This window comes from Nasonia vitripennis, chromosome 5 (genome assembly GCF_009193385.2).
Source record: "Nasonia vitripennis strain AsymCx chromosome 5, Nvit_psr_1.1, whole genome shotgun sequence".
Taxonomy (NCBI): domain Eukaryota; kingdom Metazoa; phylum Arthropoda; class Insecta; order Hymenoptera; family Pteromalidae; genus Nasonia; species Nasonia vitripennis.
This window is the reverse complement of record NC_045761.1, coordinates 24366661-24384802: the sequence shown is the minus strand read 5'-3', so window position 1 is coordinate 24384802 and position 18142 is coordinate 24366661. Positions and strand designations below refer to the sequence as shown.

At 38.9% G+C, this 18142-nt stretch overlaps 4 protein-coding genes across 8 annotated transcripts in view; 1 reads left to right on the top strand and 3 right to left on the bottom strand.

The window, feature by feature from the left end:
- LOC100122997 (beta-TrCP) overlaps positions 1 to 5923 on the bottom strand; it is a 35419-nt gene extending 29496 nt beyond the window's left edge. For 2 of the 4 annotated variants that reach the window (XM_003426603.5, XM_016985823.3), the window contains exon 1: positions 5106 to 5847. In XM_003426603.5, the coding sequence (XP_003426651.1) occupies positions 5106 to 5165 (60 nt within the window). In that variant the 5' untranslated portion in view covers positions 5166 to 5847. Of the gene's footprint in view, positions 1 to 5105 lie in introns of all 4 variants that reach the window. The other 2 variants (XM_032600559.1, XM_016985821.3) reach the window with 2 other exon arrangements.
- Positions 5924 to 6547: 624 nt separating this feature from the next.
- Positions 6548 to 9034, bottom strand: LOC100123004 (phospholipid phosphatase 5). The gene is made up of 6 exons (XM_016985669.3): positions 8124 to 9034; positions 7703 to 7808; positions 7480 to 7627; positions 7254 to 7382; positions 7000 to 7170; positions 6548 to 6928 (listed from the first exon to the last, which is right to left on the bottom strand). Exons 1-6 carry the CDS (start codon positions 8204 to 8206, stop codon positions 6759 to 6761), a joined length of 807 nt encoding a protein of 268 aa, XP_016841158.1. The 5' UTR covers positions 8207 to 9034; the 3' UTR covers positions 6548 to 6758.
- On the top strand, positions 8854 to 15519 carry LOC100123016 (KAT8 regulatory NSL complex subunit 3). 2 transcript variants are annotated; one of them, XM_008208921.4, is made up of 9 exons: positions 8854 to 9152; positions 9457 to 9798; positions 9886 to 10471; positions 10550 to 10831; positions 11117 to 11797; positions 11875 to 12256; positions 12378 to 12590; positions 13906 to 14120; positions 14191 to 15519. In XM_008208921.4, the coding sequence occupies exons 2-9, from the start codon at positions 9491 to 9493 to the stop codon at positions 14791 to 14793; spliced, it is 3270 nt and encodes a 1089-aa protein (XP_008207143.1). In that variant the 5' UTR covers positions 8854 to 9152; positions 9457 to 9490; the 3' UTR covers positions 14794 to 15519. The 2 variants fall into 2 exon arrangements, with proteins under 2 accessions (XP_008207143.1, XP_001606622.2); XM_001606572.6 differs by having other exon boundaries at positions 8932 to 9152; positions 11875 to 12244.
- LOC100678908 (crossover junction endonuclease EME1) lies at positions 15265 to 18129 on the bottom strand. Its single transcript, XM_003426606.5, has 5 exons — positions 17813 to 18129; positions 17108 to 17714; positions 16046 to 17022; positions 15908 to 15961; positions 15265 to 15837 (listed from the first exon to the last, which is right to left on the bottom strand). The coding sequence occupies exons 2-5, from the start codon at positions 17682 to 17684 to the stop codon at positions 15724 to 15726; spliced, it is 1722 nt and encodes a 573-aa protein (XP_003426654.1). The 5' UTR covers positions 17685 to 17714; positions 17813 to 18129; the 3' UTR covers positions 15265 to 15723.
- Between the last annotated feature and the right edge of the window lie 13 nt (positions 18130 to 18142).

Here is an 18142-nt window from a genome sequence, read left to right as displayed (position 1 = left end):
GTACAGTACGGACGTCTTGTCGCGCAATCATTGCATCGGATATTATTTACCTCTTCAAGCGCGCAAAATTTTGTATATAATAGGCGAGTGAGGGATCAATACGTGCGAGTATGTGCAAAGGTATGCCTTATATACGCCGGAGGCGTCGACGGCCTCACTCGACCAATATGCATTAGGCTTAATTGAGGGGGATTCGATTATTACCTCATCGACGATGACGTGCCGCCTCCTTTTCCGCAAACGATTTCTCCCGATGCGGAGGGTTGGAAAATTAGTATACGCAGTTGCCAATTGCTGCGCCGACTTTTTCGAGAGGGTTTCTATGAAATTGCCGACTACTGCTGATGGGGTGAGCTGAGGAAATTCGAGAGGCTCGGGTTTTTATTTTCCGCTAGAAAAGGGTGTGAATCAGCCCTGCTTTGGATGTCAGAGTAAACCGTCGGAGGTCACGATTTTTTGAAAAAATTTTCAAACACAATCACACGAAATCTGAATATAAAGAAAAAAAAAGGTTTAATCATCGAACAACGCACTCGCTGAAATTACTAGGTGACCTAGAAAGTTTCGAATAATTGAAGAGGAAAAGATTTTCCTGTAGCGGTCATTGTTATACAGCGGTGTGTGTGTGTGTGCGCGGAAGGTTCAAAGTAAAAAAAGCCTTCGGGCGCATCATGACCCAAATATCAAATTTCGACATGCGCTTTTCTGTTGAACCGTGAGAGAATTTAATGCGATGTACATCGATACCACGTTGCGCAAAAATAATTTAGCGAGATCAGTGGAGTGGAAACGATACGATGTAATTGAAATAGGTTCTGTGGACAGAAATAATTAGTTTCGTTTATTAAAAACCGATTTAAAATTATCATGGAAGTTTTGCGAACAGCTTTTTCTAGAAAGCTTCTGAGCTAGGCTAATATTAGCGTTTGCTTTTCAAACAAAATTTTTACTTTAAAGCTTCGAATGTTCAAGCGGCTACTGTACACAACAATAAAAAAACGTGTGTAATCAGAAAACTTCAAGTACGACAGGTCAAATGGAAAAATATAGTAGTGAAAGACGTAATTGTTTGTGGCTAGCGAAAAGTTTATTTCGTAAATTACCATGCTTAAAAAACTTCTACTTCCAAGCACACATCCACATGACAATATAAGAAAGTAATTTACGTTAAAAAAATACTTTCGGTCTTAAAATATCAACCTTAGCTTTCTCCTCTCGCAAATTTCGTTTCAGTTGCTCTAAAAAATACGGGAGAGCGCGCGGCGGCGAGAAAAGAGGCATTACGGACTCTCGTCGAGGTGTTTTTTTCTTACGACATACACACATACACTACCTTATAATGCGCCGATAAAAAATTTTCCTTGAAAATTACGTACAGCACACGAGCGAGCTGGGTGTATATATTGATATTACAGTGATACTAGTGGTGCATTGTTTTAAAAATAAGTATAGCCTCGGTAATCGCTGGAGTGAAAAGTTTTTTTTTCTTAATTATTTCTGATGCTTTCGTAAGACCTTAATTAATGCCTCGAATGCTGAAACAATATTGACGATGTTTAATCGATGCGAGCTCGATGCCCAGGCAGCAAATTAAAATTTAATCAAAGTTATATACGTTTTCAAATTAAATTTATAGTTAGAAGCTGTTATCTCCTGCCTGCAGTTATTATTTTCACTTATCCAGATCGTTTACGTTTGATTGGATACATCAACTGTATAAAATTTAACGACATTGATATTAATTTTGTATGTCCTTGGCATCAAATTTTACCGACAGATAAACCACGGGCTTACTAATGAAAATAATAATTTATGGAAATTGGGATATGAATTCTCGTGGGCGAATTTTTGATGTCTTGAATATTTAATCGGCAAAGCGTTGAAGTTACAAATCACGTTGGAAATCTATAATAAAAAATATAACAAATTGATTTTGCTCATTACTCATGTAAAACAGATTTTGAAGCATTGAAATGTCAAGCATCTCACGACGCAAACACACTCGTTCGAGCGGCTTCGAATATTCCGAAGGATCGAGTGTACGACAGTATCTCGTCCTCAAAATCCACTCATTAAGATGCTATAGCACACTTTGCAATATCGCAAGCTATTGTTGTCATTATGATCTACACGGCAACGCGTTTGACCCACATTATAAATTAATGCAGCTCCGAGAGCTCGCACTGCAGCGTGAAAGGTGGACAGTTATTATTTTTCTTCTCTGTGTACTGCTCCTTATAAATAATGGGAAATTATTTTTATCTCTTCTGCGCTATAAATTTGTGTAACAATTCCGTGTAATACTCTCTCACGGAAAAGTAGCGCGTAAAATTATTTCGATCGTGGAAAATAATAAAAAGGATGAAACTAATGGTCTCTAAAAATGCGCATCACGAGTTTCTTCGTATATACCTGCGTTGATATAAAAGTTTCCGACGAGTAAACACGAAAAATTAAAAAAAGAACAGAAAGTAAAAGCGAGGCTCTAAATTTGAGCTACTCTCACTCGAGCGCGTACGTGTATTAAAAGTGCTTATGGAGCATTTCGTAAACTAAAATGAATCACGCTATGCACAAACAATGAATTTTTTACGCTCGAAAGTTCATTGTCTCGAAAAACTCATTTTCTCCTCTTCGACTGTGTGTGTATACCACTTGAATTTCCCAACTGGAAAGCAAAAAATCACCGTTACTATTACAGCGCGCTATTCTCCTCGAGTTACACACGATTCTGAAAATGCCCCTATAGGTATACCTACATCGTATTTATATACAAACGCAAAAGACAACAGAGAGCGACCATGAAAGCGCCGACCAACAACCTGCCATGCGTTGAAAAAGGAGCGCGCGAAATTCGAACCGCCTAAATATCCCCGTATAACAGCCATATCTCTCTTTCGAAATACATGAAAAGAAAAAAAAGTCTTCTACGCGAACGGGTCCGAAGGCTACATAACGCACGCGGTGAGTTCTCTCGAGGTCCCCCGAACCAACGCGAGAAGCTTTCGAAACGCGGCGAAGCATGAAAAAGGAGAAGCTAAAATACACAGAGAAAGAGAGTCGCTGCCGTACACATGGACAGCTCGAGAGGGAGAAAGAGAGAGAGAGAGAGGGAGAGAGAAAATGAACGAACGAGAGAGACAGACAAACAGATGGAAAGAGAAAGAGAGAGAACGAACGCGCCTGCTCAAGATGGCGGTGAGGATCCTCACGTAGACAGCACAGCACTCGCCCGAGCGTTAGCAGCGAGGGCGACTGCAACATAGCGAGTGAACGAACCGATCGTCGGCTTGTCTGTATATTGTGTATATAGGTATATACACACAGGCGTAGCACACGCGGCGCATCTGCTCAGAAAAATAAAGAGCGAGAGGAAATGCATCGGAGGGTATAGGAGAGAGAGAGAGAGAGAGAGAGAGAGAGAAAGCGAAAATCGAGCAGTTGGTGGACGACTGAATTTTTGAGGAGGACGGAGTAATGGGAATTCGGGCTGCTGAAATATTGAGAGGGCAATTTAATGCGGGAGGGATTTTTTTTCTCGAAAAGTAAGAGAGGTCTGGATTTTATTTGATTGTCGTTTGATGGTTGTAAACAAAAACTATATATAAAAGATGCTTTTCACCTGTTTCAAGAAAATGTATACATTGATGTAGAGTATATATAGGAGCACTTGATTCGGTGTGATTGGAAGGAGACATTCCTTGGTTACAGGAGCACAACACAGAATCAATATTATTGTTGGAATAGAATTGGACTCTGCCAATGAGGAATTCAAGGGAAATAAATAAAAGTTCTGGATTTGAAGCAGGATTGATATGAGCAGGAGTGTATGTAATGTTTTTGCTTAGATTAGGAGTGTGTTTACTGTTTTACAATTGATTAGATGAAATGGAGGAAAGCAAACATATTCGTTTATCGCCATATTTTTTACACTTTGCTTCTCACGTGGTATTCAGTGATATAGAATTATTTTACCACACCTATGTTTGTTGCGAGAAGGATAGCTTTTTTTCTTATTGAAAAAACTCTTGTAGGCATTCGCACATATCAATACGTTTGCTTAGTAAATTTCATGTATCTAGAATACATATTTCCTATATACTTCAATACTGTACGTTGGTGACGCAGTGATAAACAAGACTGTATCTCGATGGTTTATATAAGTTTTTGCAAGTATCAAACTCTCCTAAAGTAATAAATCATCCGGGGCTCTTACTTTCTACTACTAATTTCAGTTCCTAATAACTACACAAAGCGTTTTTACTATATTAATGTTTCCTCATTTATGAACATTTAATCACGGCTTATTCTAAATTGTGAAATGCTAGATAAATAAAATCTAAAAATGATGGTATCTGTAGAACAGGATCCCAGTATTTACTCAAGCCTTTCATTCTTGTTATGAAATCATGGTTGTAGCAATTGTAAGTGACTTTCTGCAGAGATGACACATTCACCTTCTCTCTATTTGCATTTTGAATTAATTTATCTACATTCACCAAATGATTAATATAGAGAAAATAGCAAAGAATGGTCAACACAAAGAAAAACTATACCACGTGTATTACAGATCAAAATAAAAGAAAAGGAGATGAGAACAATGGCAGTTAATGATGCAATACCGCCGATAAAGCATGGAAATACTGCCAAAAGTGCATTGGATACTTTAAATGCATGCATACGAACAAAAAATGCGTTGATGACCTGTAAGCTACACCTATATCGCACACAGAATCATTAATCACTTCTAGAAAGCTAATATTGCTCAAATAATCCCCGATGGAAAATTTTCATTAGAGTTCAGCTAGCCAAGCATAGCCTACAAACTACGCACTACAATTTCCTATGAGCCTACACTGATAAACCCTACATCCAACGATCAGCCTATCAAACCTATCCAGTCTATAGAGTATCTTAGAGCCAACTCTGCAAGAATAAGGCTCACGGAAGCCAATGCTTGACTCAAAACAAAAACACTCTGTAGCCGAGCACAGTCCAAGCAAGCCATTGAACGCAGAGACAAACTCTGCAGCTTTCACCTTCAGAAACAAGCCACAGAGATGTATATGAAAAGAGAGGAAAGGGGGAAAAACGAAGAAGCTTACCTGCATGCTGGGCGTCCTGGTCTCGTCCTCGGGCATCTTGTCGGTCTCCATGTTGATCATTATAGTGCTGCTGGGTCGCACGACTGGGCGCGACGACTATCTCCTCCTCTTCCTCCGACGACGACGACGAGTCGACGGCGAGGGCGAGCACGTCGGGTCGACGGAGCAGCCACAGGAAGAACCACAGAACTGCGTCCTGAATTGCCCTCGTACTCGAGGGGCAAACGACGATTATCCTCTCTCTCTCTCTTTCCCTTATTTTTATTTATCCACACTCGATCTCTCGCACTCACACAAACGATGAAATCGAGGTTAACTCGTAGTCGCTGTGTGTATATGTGTACGTGGGAGAAAAGAGAGGGAAGGCGACGCGCTCTTTTCTAGCTATACGTGCGTGAGCTGTATGTATATAAGAGCGAGTGCGAGAAAGAGAGAGAACTAAGGGGCGCGCACGGAGGATCCAAGTTCCTGTTGCAGCATAGCTCGTTGTGTTCCTGGGGCGCACTTGGAGTCTTCTGCGGACGGAAGGCGGAGCGAAAAAGAGAGAGCGAGCGCGCGCACGCACAAAACTGTTGTATGGGTATATATTTGATATACACCGTGACCGCACCACGTCGTCGCCGAGATTCTCGAGCTCCGAACGTTCGGACTCGCCGCGAGAGACAGACACGGAGGAGCGCTTCGGCTGGTCTGGACTCTGGAGAGCTGCCGAGCAACGACGGCTATTCGAGACTCGAGTGCGCGAGAGAGAACGCGATATACCGCTATCTCGCTCGCGAAAGCGGAAAACTCTATAGGGCTGTCTTTGTTGCCGTACTGATGGCGTGGACGATGTGGAGGGGGAGGTTGGTCGCGAGAGCCGTGACGCGAGGGCGCGAGCTTCGCAATCGCGACGTTGCCGGATCTGCGATTTACTCGCGGCCGCGAGAGGCTTTGGGTGGAGCGGATGGCGGGAAGTTTGAATTCAGATTTTTTTATTATCGTGTAAAATAATTGTTGTTGCTAATGTGGACGCTTGGACATTTTTGTCTCACGTGAGTTTAATTTTTCGAGCAGAAAAAATTCGTAGTTTTTGTTACGAAATTGACATAAAATTTGTAACACTAGCTTCGGCAAACTTGTTTCCACTGTGCGAGTGTATTAAAACTGGATATCGTAAATTGTGCGCCTCATAACGCAAGACTTGCCTTCCTGATTCAATAACTTGTAAATAAGCAAATTCGCAGATAAGCATGAATTGCGCTGGCTCGTTTTTGGTGACTCATTTGGAGTGGAGATATGACTACTGTAGGAAACTTGCTTAACTGCATAAATTTGCGACTACCTGACCTGAGCCTTGTAATCCAATTGCAGAGGTTCTGCGATTCTCGGAACCTTTCAATGCAGTTGAAAGCGTGATTATTGTATGAATCGCTTGTTTTGAGCAAGGAGAAGGATAAGAATGATAATAACGCTTTTTTTTATTTAAAATTTCGATATATGTTTCGACAATATACCGAGTCTTCGTTTGGTTATTCATGCATTTTCCTTTTATACAAAATACTTGTGTCTTAAATGATAAAAATACTTTGGAAACAATAATCATACATTTATGTACAAGAAGGTCGGCACCAAGGCGACTTGGTGCAAAAATAAAATCTCCATTATGTTCACTTATGTCCACTTGCTCAATTCTATCCTCGTTGTTTTGAGTTCTTTTGATTCCACATGATTAATAAGTGAAGCATAAGGTTTATGACAAACTAAAGAGTCCAGTGGTGGATAGTAGTGCCGGTAACAGAGGAAGGTCAGCAGAAAGCCCATTATTGAGCCCATCATCACATCTAGGATAAGATAGAATTTCATAATGGATTTCAAGAACAGCTGTGAAATAGAAGAATTCATTATATATTACCTTGCCAGTGATGGTGATAATCGCAGGTGCGACTAACTGCTATCGTAAGTGCTGTGCCAAGAGGAAGCAGAAATAGGAAGAGTTTCCAAGACTGTCCCTTGCCGTTCCAACTGAACGTATGAAGCTTACCAGCTAAGTACAGAGCCACGAAGCCAAAGCTTGAGAAAGCCACTGTGGAATATTGGAAATTTGCATTTTTATTCTCACCATTGTTACTAGAACCAATAATCATTTAAATAGAGAATCATACTTACACGACGAGTGTCCGCTTGGAAATGACTTTTTTCCATCTCTTATTGCAACTGGATCACCTGTGCATTCGAATTCAAAATTGACTTGCCCATCTGGAAAACATCTATAGAAGTAGTCTGGCCTTGGCCTACCTGTAATTTGATAAAAGAGAAAAGTGTAACTATTCAGTATGGAATAATCAGCTTCTCCAATAATTAATTTAATCACCAAAATAATACAATGACTCACCGACAATTATTTTTAATATATTTGTTAATACTCCAGTAAAGCCTAGTGACAGCGTGAAAGATAATACAGCCTGGGAGAAGTCACCTTCTTCCCTTTGAAACAGTAATGTTAACGCAATAACTACTAGTGGAACGATAATTATCACTGCCTGCAAATAAAAAAAAACAATAGATAATAGGCTACTTTGCAACAAAACAAATATCTGCACAACGATTAAACTTACCCACAACGCAGTTGGGGAAACATAGGAATCGACTCGAGGATTTTTGTACAACCATAACTCATTCTCGTGAATTTTTCTATTGAAGGGTTCGACGTGTTCCAGCTCTCTGAAAGATAACGATATTACATTAGCACGCGCAAGAGTTGATCGTCTCCCTTTAACAATCAACGTTTCCGAGCATAATAAGCAGCTAAAAATAGCTTCATCCCTTATTTTCGCACGAGTAAACGCGTAAATAAATAAAGGACGATCGAAAGCTTTTGCCGCAGTGAAACTATCTATACATATAGCTTGTCGTCGAGTGCTTTTTTTTCTGCAGCCTCGCACGCGACGACAGCTAGCAGCAGAACACACAGAAAGTGCAGTCGACGAAAAGCGTATCGAACAAAGCGCGGATTAATGAATGAAAAGTACTACTCACATATTGATGATCGCCAGAAAAACTCGAAAGAGAACCTCCATGAACATGATTCGCGAAGTTGTCCGGGAACGCGCTATGGTCATGTCAAGTCGCTAACATATTTTCGCTAAGCTAATTCGCTCGACGTCGATCATCTCGCCATATTACTCGCGCGAGAGCAGCTTTATATGTGTTGTATGTATGTAGCTATAGGTATAGGTGCTGTAGGGGGGGGGTAGGTTCTCGTGCACTGATGCTAGGCTGCAGCTGCTGTTATTCCGTGATATCGTCTGTGTGTGGAACGCGTCGCTACTGGCAGGTGTGCACGGGGGAATTACGTAGGCTGCGTGATTGGGGCTGATTTTTGTTTGTTGACTGCGCACCTTTGGCGCGAGCTTTCGAACACGTATCCTAATACTGTTTAGATGTTTTAGTCGTACTTCGTTACAGTCATATAATACTTATTATCACGACATTTAGCTCTTTCGCTATATTTTCGGGCATAAATTTTGTTCCGCTGTAGAATTAAAAGCCGAGATAACCAATTTGCAAAACTATTTTCCAAACAAAACTTCAAAAATAACAAGCCAAAAATCCATTATCGCGTGCTGTATCCTATTATAGCACATATATGTATACAGAGAACGAACATTTTCAAAACGGAGCAAAAAAAACACGTGACCCCCCATCAATGACGTCACTACGTGGGATAATCTTGGCAACGTCGCGCACAGAATCCCGCAGATTGAACAACTCGCGCTCTGCATGCGACACGGCGAGAGCGCGAAATGGCCGCGCGCTGCACGCAGTCGCCCACCACCGCTTCAGTAGTATCTCCCAGGAAAGCAAGCGAACCGCGCGACTTCCTCGGCAGTTCTTCTACTGCTCAGTGCACTTTACTTACGCAGTCAGTCCAGCTTTGGAAGTCGGCCAAGCTCTGTCGCCGCATGCACTTTTACCGGGCCGAGTTTTCGGCTTCGATTTTCAAGAGTAAAGTAATAGGATCATGCTATTAGCTGCTGATGGTGACTCGACTGGAGCAATTGCTAGGTGAGAGACGAGCTGCTTTTGTTATTCAGCAGACGAGTGTCAAGTGGAGTGAACACTAAGGAATTTTGTTTGTGTAAACTGAATTGCTAGGCGTGTTTGTTGATATTTGATAGATTGTCGAGTCTTGGGTTTGCGGGGATTGATGTTGGTTGTTTCGCATGAGGTGGAAAGGTTTAATGCGACGAGCTTCTTAAAAAGAGGCAGTTGACCAATGAACTCTTGTTATGTAAAAGAGATTATAAATACACCATGCTGATGAATGATACGTAAACGTTGAAAAATTTATTTCATGGTTTTGTTACAGGTTGAATTGTATGCAGAGGAATTTCCTGTGACAAATGTCCGATCAATCAACAAGATTTGGTCGAGAGAATTGGGATAAAATGCATTTGACGAATACACCAGTTGCTACAACAATGCCTGGTGTCAATTCTGAATCGTCAAGCCCAAGTAGCGATAACATGGAAGATGAAAGTCCAAATAATTTCATGACTTATGTGCGCCAGCTGGCTGGTAGACATGAAATTATTGATGTAGTAATGCTAGACCACGGTTATGCTCGACCATGGAACTGGTTGCCACAAAACGAGTACGTCAAACCTGCCAAGAAGATCTTCTTTTCAAAACTTCAAAGTACAAATTCAGAGTAAGATATAGTTTTGTTCTTCATAAAAGTTGCTACACTGTATTGATGATTCATGTATGAATTTTAATATATTTTATTTTTATAAAGGGGTGCTTCGAGTCCTGAAGAATTCATCGACGTTGAAAATGGGGATCCAGAACCAAAATCACCAACTTGTGATTTGTCTCAAGCCAGACAAGCTATGGATGAATTTCAGAGGGTGGCCAACTTTGTCAGGCCAGAAGATACAGATGATTGGGAGGAGAAAATTGATAAGATACTCTGGTCTCCTGTGCAGAATAGGATTTTCAGCAGGATTGTGAGGATATTGAATTCAGAGCGCATAGCAAGGCTATCAAAGTCAAACAGTAAACTTGAACCAATCGTACGACGAACGTTGATTGATAACACAGCGAGAAGGTTTCGCGAAACTATGGCGTCTGCCAATTGGGATTTGAGAATAACTCAATGGCTCCACGGTTTGTTATTCGATTATTTACCACAAGATTATCTAGCCATTTATTTGGACATTCTTCAGACTCTAAGGCAGAAGATTCCTCAATTGATTGACAAAATGATAGCGATTCAGCCAAATATCAACTTTAAAGGCAGCTCACTATCATGGGAAACTTTGGGTCCCCTTCTTAAAAAGTCGTGGGATCCCGTTTCCCCAGAGCTTAATTCTTGCAGAATGGTACAAATTAATTCTACAAATAAGATTGATTCTAAGAGACTTTTACTTTTTGTACTATATTGATTGTTATTTTTCTAGAAAAACTTAAAAGCCAATCCGATTTTGATAGTAATTCCTAATGGATTGCCGACCAACATTTCAACTCGGCAGCAAAAATTTGTCGCGCAGTTGGGAGCCCTGGGCATGGCCGTCACTGTGAATCCACAATTAGCTCAGACGGCGAGTAGGATGACGATGATAGCGGGAACCGAACAACTCGTGCAAGCAACCAGGTTAAAGATACAGGAAGTCAGAGTTGCCTATCCTGGCACACCAATTTTTCTTATCGGTTTCAACACTGGTGCTGCTGTAGCTTGTAAGGTAAGTTCTACCAAGAGCGTAAAGTGAGCTTTTTAAGACCCAGTGTGGTCAAACCACACGAGGTCAAAAAGCCCGCCCTTGGTGCACACTGTATTTTCTTGTACCACGCGAACGTACTTTCGTATTTTTTCGTTAAACGGAGCTAACGTGACTATTTTTTGACATGGCAATTACGCTCTTATTCGTAAATAATGCTTACACATCAAACTCACCACTTTTTTAAAAAACGCGAAAATAGTTCGTGCGTTACGAAAAACCAATTTTCAGATAACATGTTTACTTCAGGTCGCTCTATTGGAGTACGTAACGGCGATCGTCTGTCTGGGCTTTCCATTGAATACAGTTGATGGCAAGCGGGGCAATCCGGACGATACCCTGTTGGACGTGCGTGTCCCCGTGATGTTCATAATCGGCCAGAATGCGATTCAGGCTCGCATTGACGATGTCGAGGACTTGCGTGAGCGCATGCTGGCCGCAACGAATTTAGTAGTAGTCGGATCTGCGGACGACCAGTTGCGCATCTCCACGGCAAAAAAGATCACCGAGCGTATAAGCCAGAGCATGGTGGACCGTTGCATTCTTGGCGAGATCCGTAACTTCTTAGGCGGAGTATTAGCGAATGGATCATTACCCGTTAAATCGACAAATTCTCTCGGCAATTACGAAAACAGAAATAAGAAAGCAGGCCCAGACGGGAGAAAGAGAAGAGTTTCGACGAGTAGTTCGGTTTCGGTGGATAGTGAACCACCATCACCGAACATCAAAAAGTTCAGAGATCAGTTACCGCAACTCGTAAGTGCCAATAATGGTCAGAGAATGCCGGTAAGTACCAATGCGCTGCCTAGAGGAACTTTGGTTCCGTTAACGGGAACCACAGCCACGCAAACACCCAAAAGAAAACCCAGAGGATCTTATACCAATCAGAACTACCCCGACCAACTGATAACGTCAAGACTCACACCACAGGTAAATGATTAAAAAATTCTAAATCAAATTCTTTCTGTATTTTATGTATTAGAATATAAATTATTTTTTCATTACAGCAACAAAGTGTGGACAATTCGACCGGTGGAATAACGTTGAACATCGGTTCTTTTGCTAGTCTAGCTCCGGTGGGTCCGATTCGATTCGAACCCGCGTCAATCAACCTGCAGTCATCAGCAGCGGTTAAAGCCGGCATCAACACACTAAAGACCACCAATGCATTTATCAAGGTATCAAAGAACAACCAAGTGAACATCGGTGGTCAGCAGCAGAGTGTCGCGAAGATAAAAATGCTTCTGCCAACAAAAAAACCCGGACAGCGCACCTACAAGAATCCCAACCTCACGGACAAGACCGGCGAAATTAATATGGTGAATGTCTTGTCGCCGACGAGCACTGGTATCAGGGTTAGCGCACCGGCGGGTACAGGTAATTTACTTTGTAAGTAAAGTTTTCAAATCGTGCGACGCTAAACTTTTTGGATATTATTTATTTTCTTTAAATTTCAAGATAATGAAATTATAAGTCGAATCCATTGGCTGATGAACTGAACGTTTTTCAGTAACGAACATGAAAACCCCCACGAGAATCGCCAACACACCTCAATTACCAAGCTTCCATCTAGCAAGATCATCTGCCAATGGGACTGTGATTGGGATACCCGTAACGTCTGCTAACGTTGTCTTCACTCCGAAAAGCTCTGTGCCTGTTACCACGACGGTATCGACAACGATGGCAACAGCTCCAAAGGCTCTACCAACGGTGCCGACTAAAGGTAGAACATTATCTAAACCATAAAAATGGCTTCTACAGACATTCTATCTATAAATGTTCAAACAGAGGCGTTTCATAAATTCTAAAAGTATATCAATTGTACTATTTATAAGCGCTGATCTGTTTAAACTGCATTTAAGCGTACTTTGAATGAAAACACAATGAGCCATCTTAAAGACCATTTTATCCTAGAATCATATTTCTCTTGTCAGGATGAAATTTTGATGCGATTTTTTAGAATTTTTCACGGAAAGTAAACAAAACATTATTATTTACGTTTGAACCTTTTTAGGTGCCGAAAGTTAATTTTCATCATTTTGAAGATATATATTCTATAAAAAAACTATATTTACATGAGAAATATAGATAACCTTTAAAAATGTGTTGCACTAATCACGGATACTTTACGGACTTCTTAACTGTGATAATCGTAGCGTTAATATAGTTTATTATGATAAATCAATCTAGAAAAGAGAAATGTACTCTTAATCGTCTCTATAGACAATTTAGCGTGCAACTCGCAAAGATCGCATATTTTTGCAACTAAGTATCAGAATCATTGTTGTATATATTAGTATATAAAATATATTCATCAGACTTGTACAATTTGTAAATAGAACAAAAACATGTTTTTGAACTCACCTTTTTCTGAAATTTGCAAAAGAAGTTGTATATACAAGATTACCTTCAAAAGACAACCTTATATTTTATGTTGAAATAAATCTTTTTTACTTAATTAAAATCTTTTAATTCCCATCCTTATCTAAATAAAACTTTCCTATTTTCCTTTAATTTCCATTTATTATTATATTAATTAGCTCATGCCTATATCTTTAGATTCATTTTCTCATCTGACAGCATTTTATTCTTCAACAGAATTTTGTAGGTATCTTACAAAATACACACATATAACACTATAAAAAAATAACATAAACTGCACCTCAAACTATATAAATAAGTCTATCTTATGTATGGAGTTTGGCATCTTAAATAATAATCATCGTAAGTAAAATAAAAATTTCTATTGTTGTACTATTTTAAATATTAACGCATTATATTTAAAATACGTGAGCTAAGAATTCTCGCTGTTACACTTTTCTAATTTCGATAACATAAGTGCACAAATTAAAGCTTATACAAATTTTAATAAAACCAAACTACAAAATAACACTGATCACTCGACTGTAACCGACTGTATTTTACTGGTAATCCATCTTTATCGTCTCTTGTCCATGTCATTTCAAAGTTCCTTGCTGCCCCGATCAGTGTTTTCTGTGGCACATAGTCTCAGAGAGACGTCTCTCTTTAAATTGTAGTGGCGGACATCGCAATATCAGGTGGCAGCAGGAAGTACTCGATGATCCACACAAGCTCCACTAACCAGCTGGATCAGGCATCTCAGAGTTCACTAATTGGCACTGGGGCTCCAACTAAAGAAAGATCTCAGAAGTTTGGCCTCGTACCTACGATTTCGCTCAAAAAGCTGCCCTGGCCACAGACTAAGGCTGAGACATCAGAGAACGGTGTAAAAGTACGAATCTTTTTTTTTTAATTTTTCTGTGTCTATTATTGATTTATTCTTAATACAGAAACGCTTACAGAATGACGTACAATTTAATGAAACGCCTCAGATGACTCCAAGTAGTTTAGACGACGATCTGGGTAACATCCTAGACATCCCGATCATAATCGCCAAGGACGGGGAAAATCTGAACAACTTGGAGCATCTCTCCCCGCTACCTCAGACCGTGACTCCGGTCACCTTACAATCCTCTGAAGTCAAGAGTCTTCCAGTAATAAACGCCGTGGGTAACAAGGTCGTCTTTATCAACAACAAGAGTCTGATCTCCTCGACTGACGCCGTATCATCGACGAATACAATGACGCTTAGTCGACCTGGACTGACAACCCAGCCGACCATCAAGTACACCAAGATTATCCTAACGAAGAAGCCCGAACACGAGGATAGCCAAAGAGGCAATCCTGTGCTCCTCACTAAAGCCTGTCGAAGAACCAACAACTTCGTGGTCCTTGATCCTAAGAGCGAGGTCAAGTATGCCCAGACTGTGACGAGGATCCCGGCAAATTGTTTTGGAGAACTGCAGACAAATGAAAACGTCGTTGGTCCACAGCACAATTCTAACGTTCAGAAAACGAAGGAGGGTTGTATCGAGCTGAACGTTGAGAACGGCCAGAAGCCGTAGTTCCTTGTACAGAATTTCAGTAGCGATTAACTTTACTTAGTGAGATTAGTTTAACTGGCGATTAATTTAAGTTTTATGGTGGAGTTAGGCTTGCCATTGAAATAGTACTGTACACGCTAATAACGAGAAATATTGTGTTCATTCTGATTGATTTTTTAAGACTGAAATGATGATATCGAACTTCAGGTAAACGCATTTAAGAATTATCATGTATTTGGACATTTTAATTTAAAGAGAAACTGAACTTTTTTAGAATTTAATTAAACGTAGTTACGTGAATAGTGTGCAGCGATTTTTATCTTTATAAGAATATTGATGTTATCCATGAAATATTTATATATTTATTTACGCAAAAAATGATAACGTTAATAAAAATTTATTTTTCAACGCTTTAAATTTCATACTAGTTCTATGAATTTTTGAACTTATCTTGGCGATGTTAAGACAAAGATATTACATTTTTGCCAGATGTTTAGCTTTAATAATGCTCTTCTTGAATTGCCTGGTATATTAAAAGTCTGTAAATAAGGAAGCACGCAAAAATGAAAATTTAACTACCAAGTTCATCAAAGCATTCGACTTATAAACTCACTTGTTAAGAATTTGCTGCCTTAAAATCTAAACTTAATGTACAGTTTTTTACTCAGCCCAATACAAATTTTGTGAAAGATATTTTCTTTTCAATTGTTAAATTTTGCGTTCAATAAAAGTGATTATTCTTATGAATTTGACTTTGTTTTATTTTTCTTGCTAACTTAGTCAAATGTATATAAACATGTGTGTACAAAATTTGTAAACATCCTTTCTTTTGTCAGTCTCGTAAAATATCGTAGTATTTTTTAAACTTTTTTTATATATTAAAACAATTATTTTTATAAAAATTAAACTCTCTTAATAACGAAATAGTCATTCAAAAAATTTCGAGGAAATTCATTCATTTAAATATAAATCTCCATCCTCTGCAGTAAACATCGTAAATATTTTTTTACTTAATTCGGGTCCGATTTTTCTGGTCGAAGTCAATGGTCCTACTGCTCTTCTGATCTGATACATTGAATGCGCAATAGTTAATATCAATATTTTACTGAAAAAAAAAACAACATTTTATATTTACCGGAATATCCTTTAATAATGTCTCTCCTTCAGCTGGACTGCATTTACTATAAGCCTAAGAAAATGCATTTAATCAATCACTGATATTCTGAAGTATAGGAACAATAATTTAAAATTTAAAAGTTAAAAATATACTTACTTCCATTAATTGTAATGGACTTTTGTAAACTGATACTATTGCCTCTGCACTTTCTAAACTCATCAATGTGAATTGACATAGCTGTTGTTGCCACAATCTTTTTAAGCCATTTCCATCCTTGTCAACTTTTACAGTATCCCTGTTATCACAGCTAACATACCAATCATTTTGAAATGACTCTTGTCTCTTTTCCAGCTTAGATGGCCGTTGAGCTAACGATTTTGTATATTGGTGTATCAGTAAAACCATTTCGCATGGTAGTTCAATTAATCTTGAATTTGCTTTATGCAATAATTGAATTTCAACTAAACAGTCTTCGAACTTATCTCTTGAAATTTTTGGGAAATTAGCAAATGTTCTGTCAGCTTTGGTTTTAGACTTTTTTTGATTCTGCTGATTACCCTGACTACTTAAAATATCTTCTCGAACAGCACGATCTTTGATACTTTTGATGTACTTGAAGTAACTTTCGATTTTGTACATAACTAAAGTTAGTTTTTTGTCAGGCAATAATGATTTAACATTAGAAATTGTGGAAATAAACGTATCATTGGAAATATGATTCACAGTTTCCTCAGCATCCCAAATTATCATCAATTGATCTTCATCAATTTGCTTCACAGTAGAACACACTTCATGCTTATCATTAATATAATTATCTTCTACCTTTCTACTCCATGTTATACTTTTAGGTATGAGTTGGGATTGTACATTATATTGGACTTCATATTCTTCAGCATTTCTTAAGACGTCTGTGTAGAAATCGTATTTTGCAACCTCTTCGTCAAATAAGATTTTCATTGACTTTAAACTGTTCTCAGGATTGAACTGCAACCGATTTTTTTTATTCAATTGCTTTAAAGCTTTTTGTTTAGCTGCTTCTTCTTGCTTTCTTAATTTTTCCTGTTGTCGCTCTTCTTGTTTTCTTTTTTTCGCTTCAGCAGCCTCAGCTTTTGATTTAGTAGGTGCTTTCTTTCCTGAAATTAAAAATAAGATTAAAAATTAAATCTTATTTTTAACTCAAATTTAATTGTATTCCATATTATTTTTGGTAATACTTACCTCCACTCCTTTTTCTCTTTTGTTCCTTTTCCTTCTCTACTGCTTCTTCCAGTTCATTGTCTTCATCAGAAGACAAGTCAACATTAACGTTGTATTTACTTTTCAACCCGTCCATATACTGCGCCCAATAATCAACTAAGTTATTTTGGGATTCATAGTCTGAATCGCTCTGGGACCCATCTTGTGAATTACTGCTTTTGGCATTTGTATTTGCAGCACCTGATGCACAATCTTCTTCATCTTTTGATGTTCCTGCTCCTGAATTATTTGTCTGATTTACATTAAATTTAGGTAAATTAGATAGGAAAGAATCGTCTTCAAAACTGCTTGTTTTTCCTTTTGTTCTTGAGTTATCAACTTCAGGAATGTCAGAAAAACTACAATTTTCTTCCTGACCATTGTTGCCACTCAAATCAATGTTACTGTGAATGTCATTAAAATTTATTTGTGGGAAATCTGATAAACTAAAATCGCTGTCTCTAGATTCCCTGTCTTTTGCTTTGTCATTCTTATTTCTCTTTGAAGATACAATTTCAGCTTCATCTTCAGATGAACTAAGAACTATCACCTCACTCATTTTTCTGGATTCACATAAATCTTCAAATAACTAAATTAACAGGAACATGAGTTGAGATAAAAAAATCCAATTAAATTTCATAACTTCGTTTCATACACGCTATACGTAAAAAAAATCATAGTACTTACAAAAGTAACATGTACGATTCAATCGAAGTTGCAGATTTCACCCGGTAACCTGAACCAACGAATTTTCGTGAATTTAAGTCTTTTTGGACAGCCGTTCAGGTCAAAACACGTTTAACTCATCTTCGGATTGCAGTTAGCGCATCAAAAAGTGTTCGACCTCCACACGCTTTTAAAACGTCAACAGGAACCGCGTGACAATACCCATCATGCAGGCACAAACAAAAACTTTTGGCGGCATTTTCCATAACAACCTGCCAATAAGTGCCAACGACCATTTCTACCATACCAACGGAGGATTTTCCAAATAGATGTCAGCACCTGTCACACCCA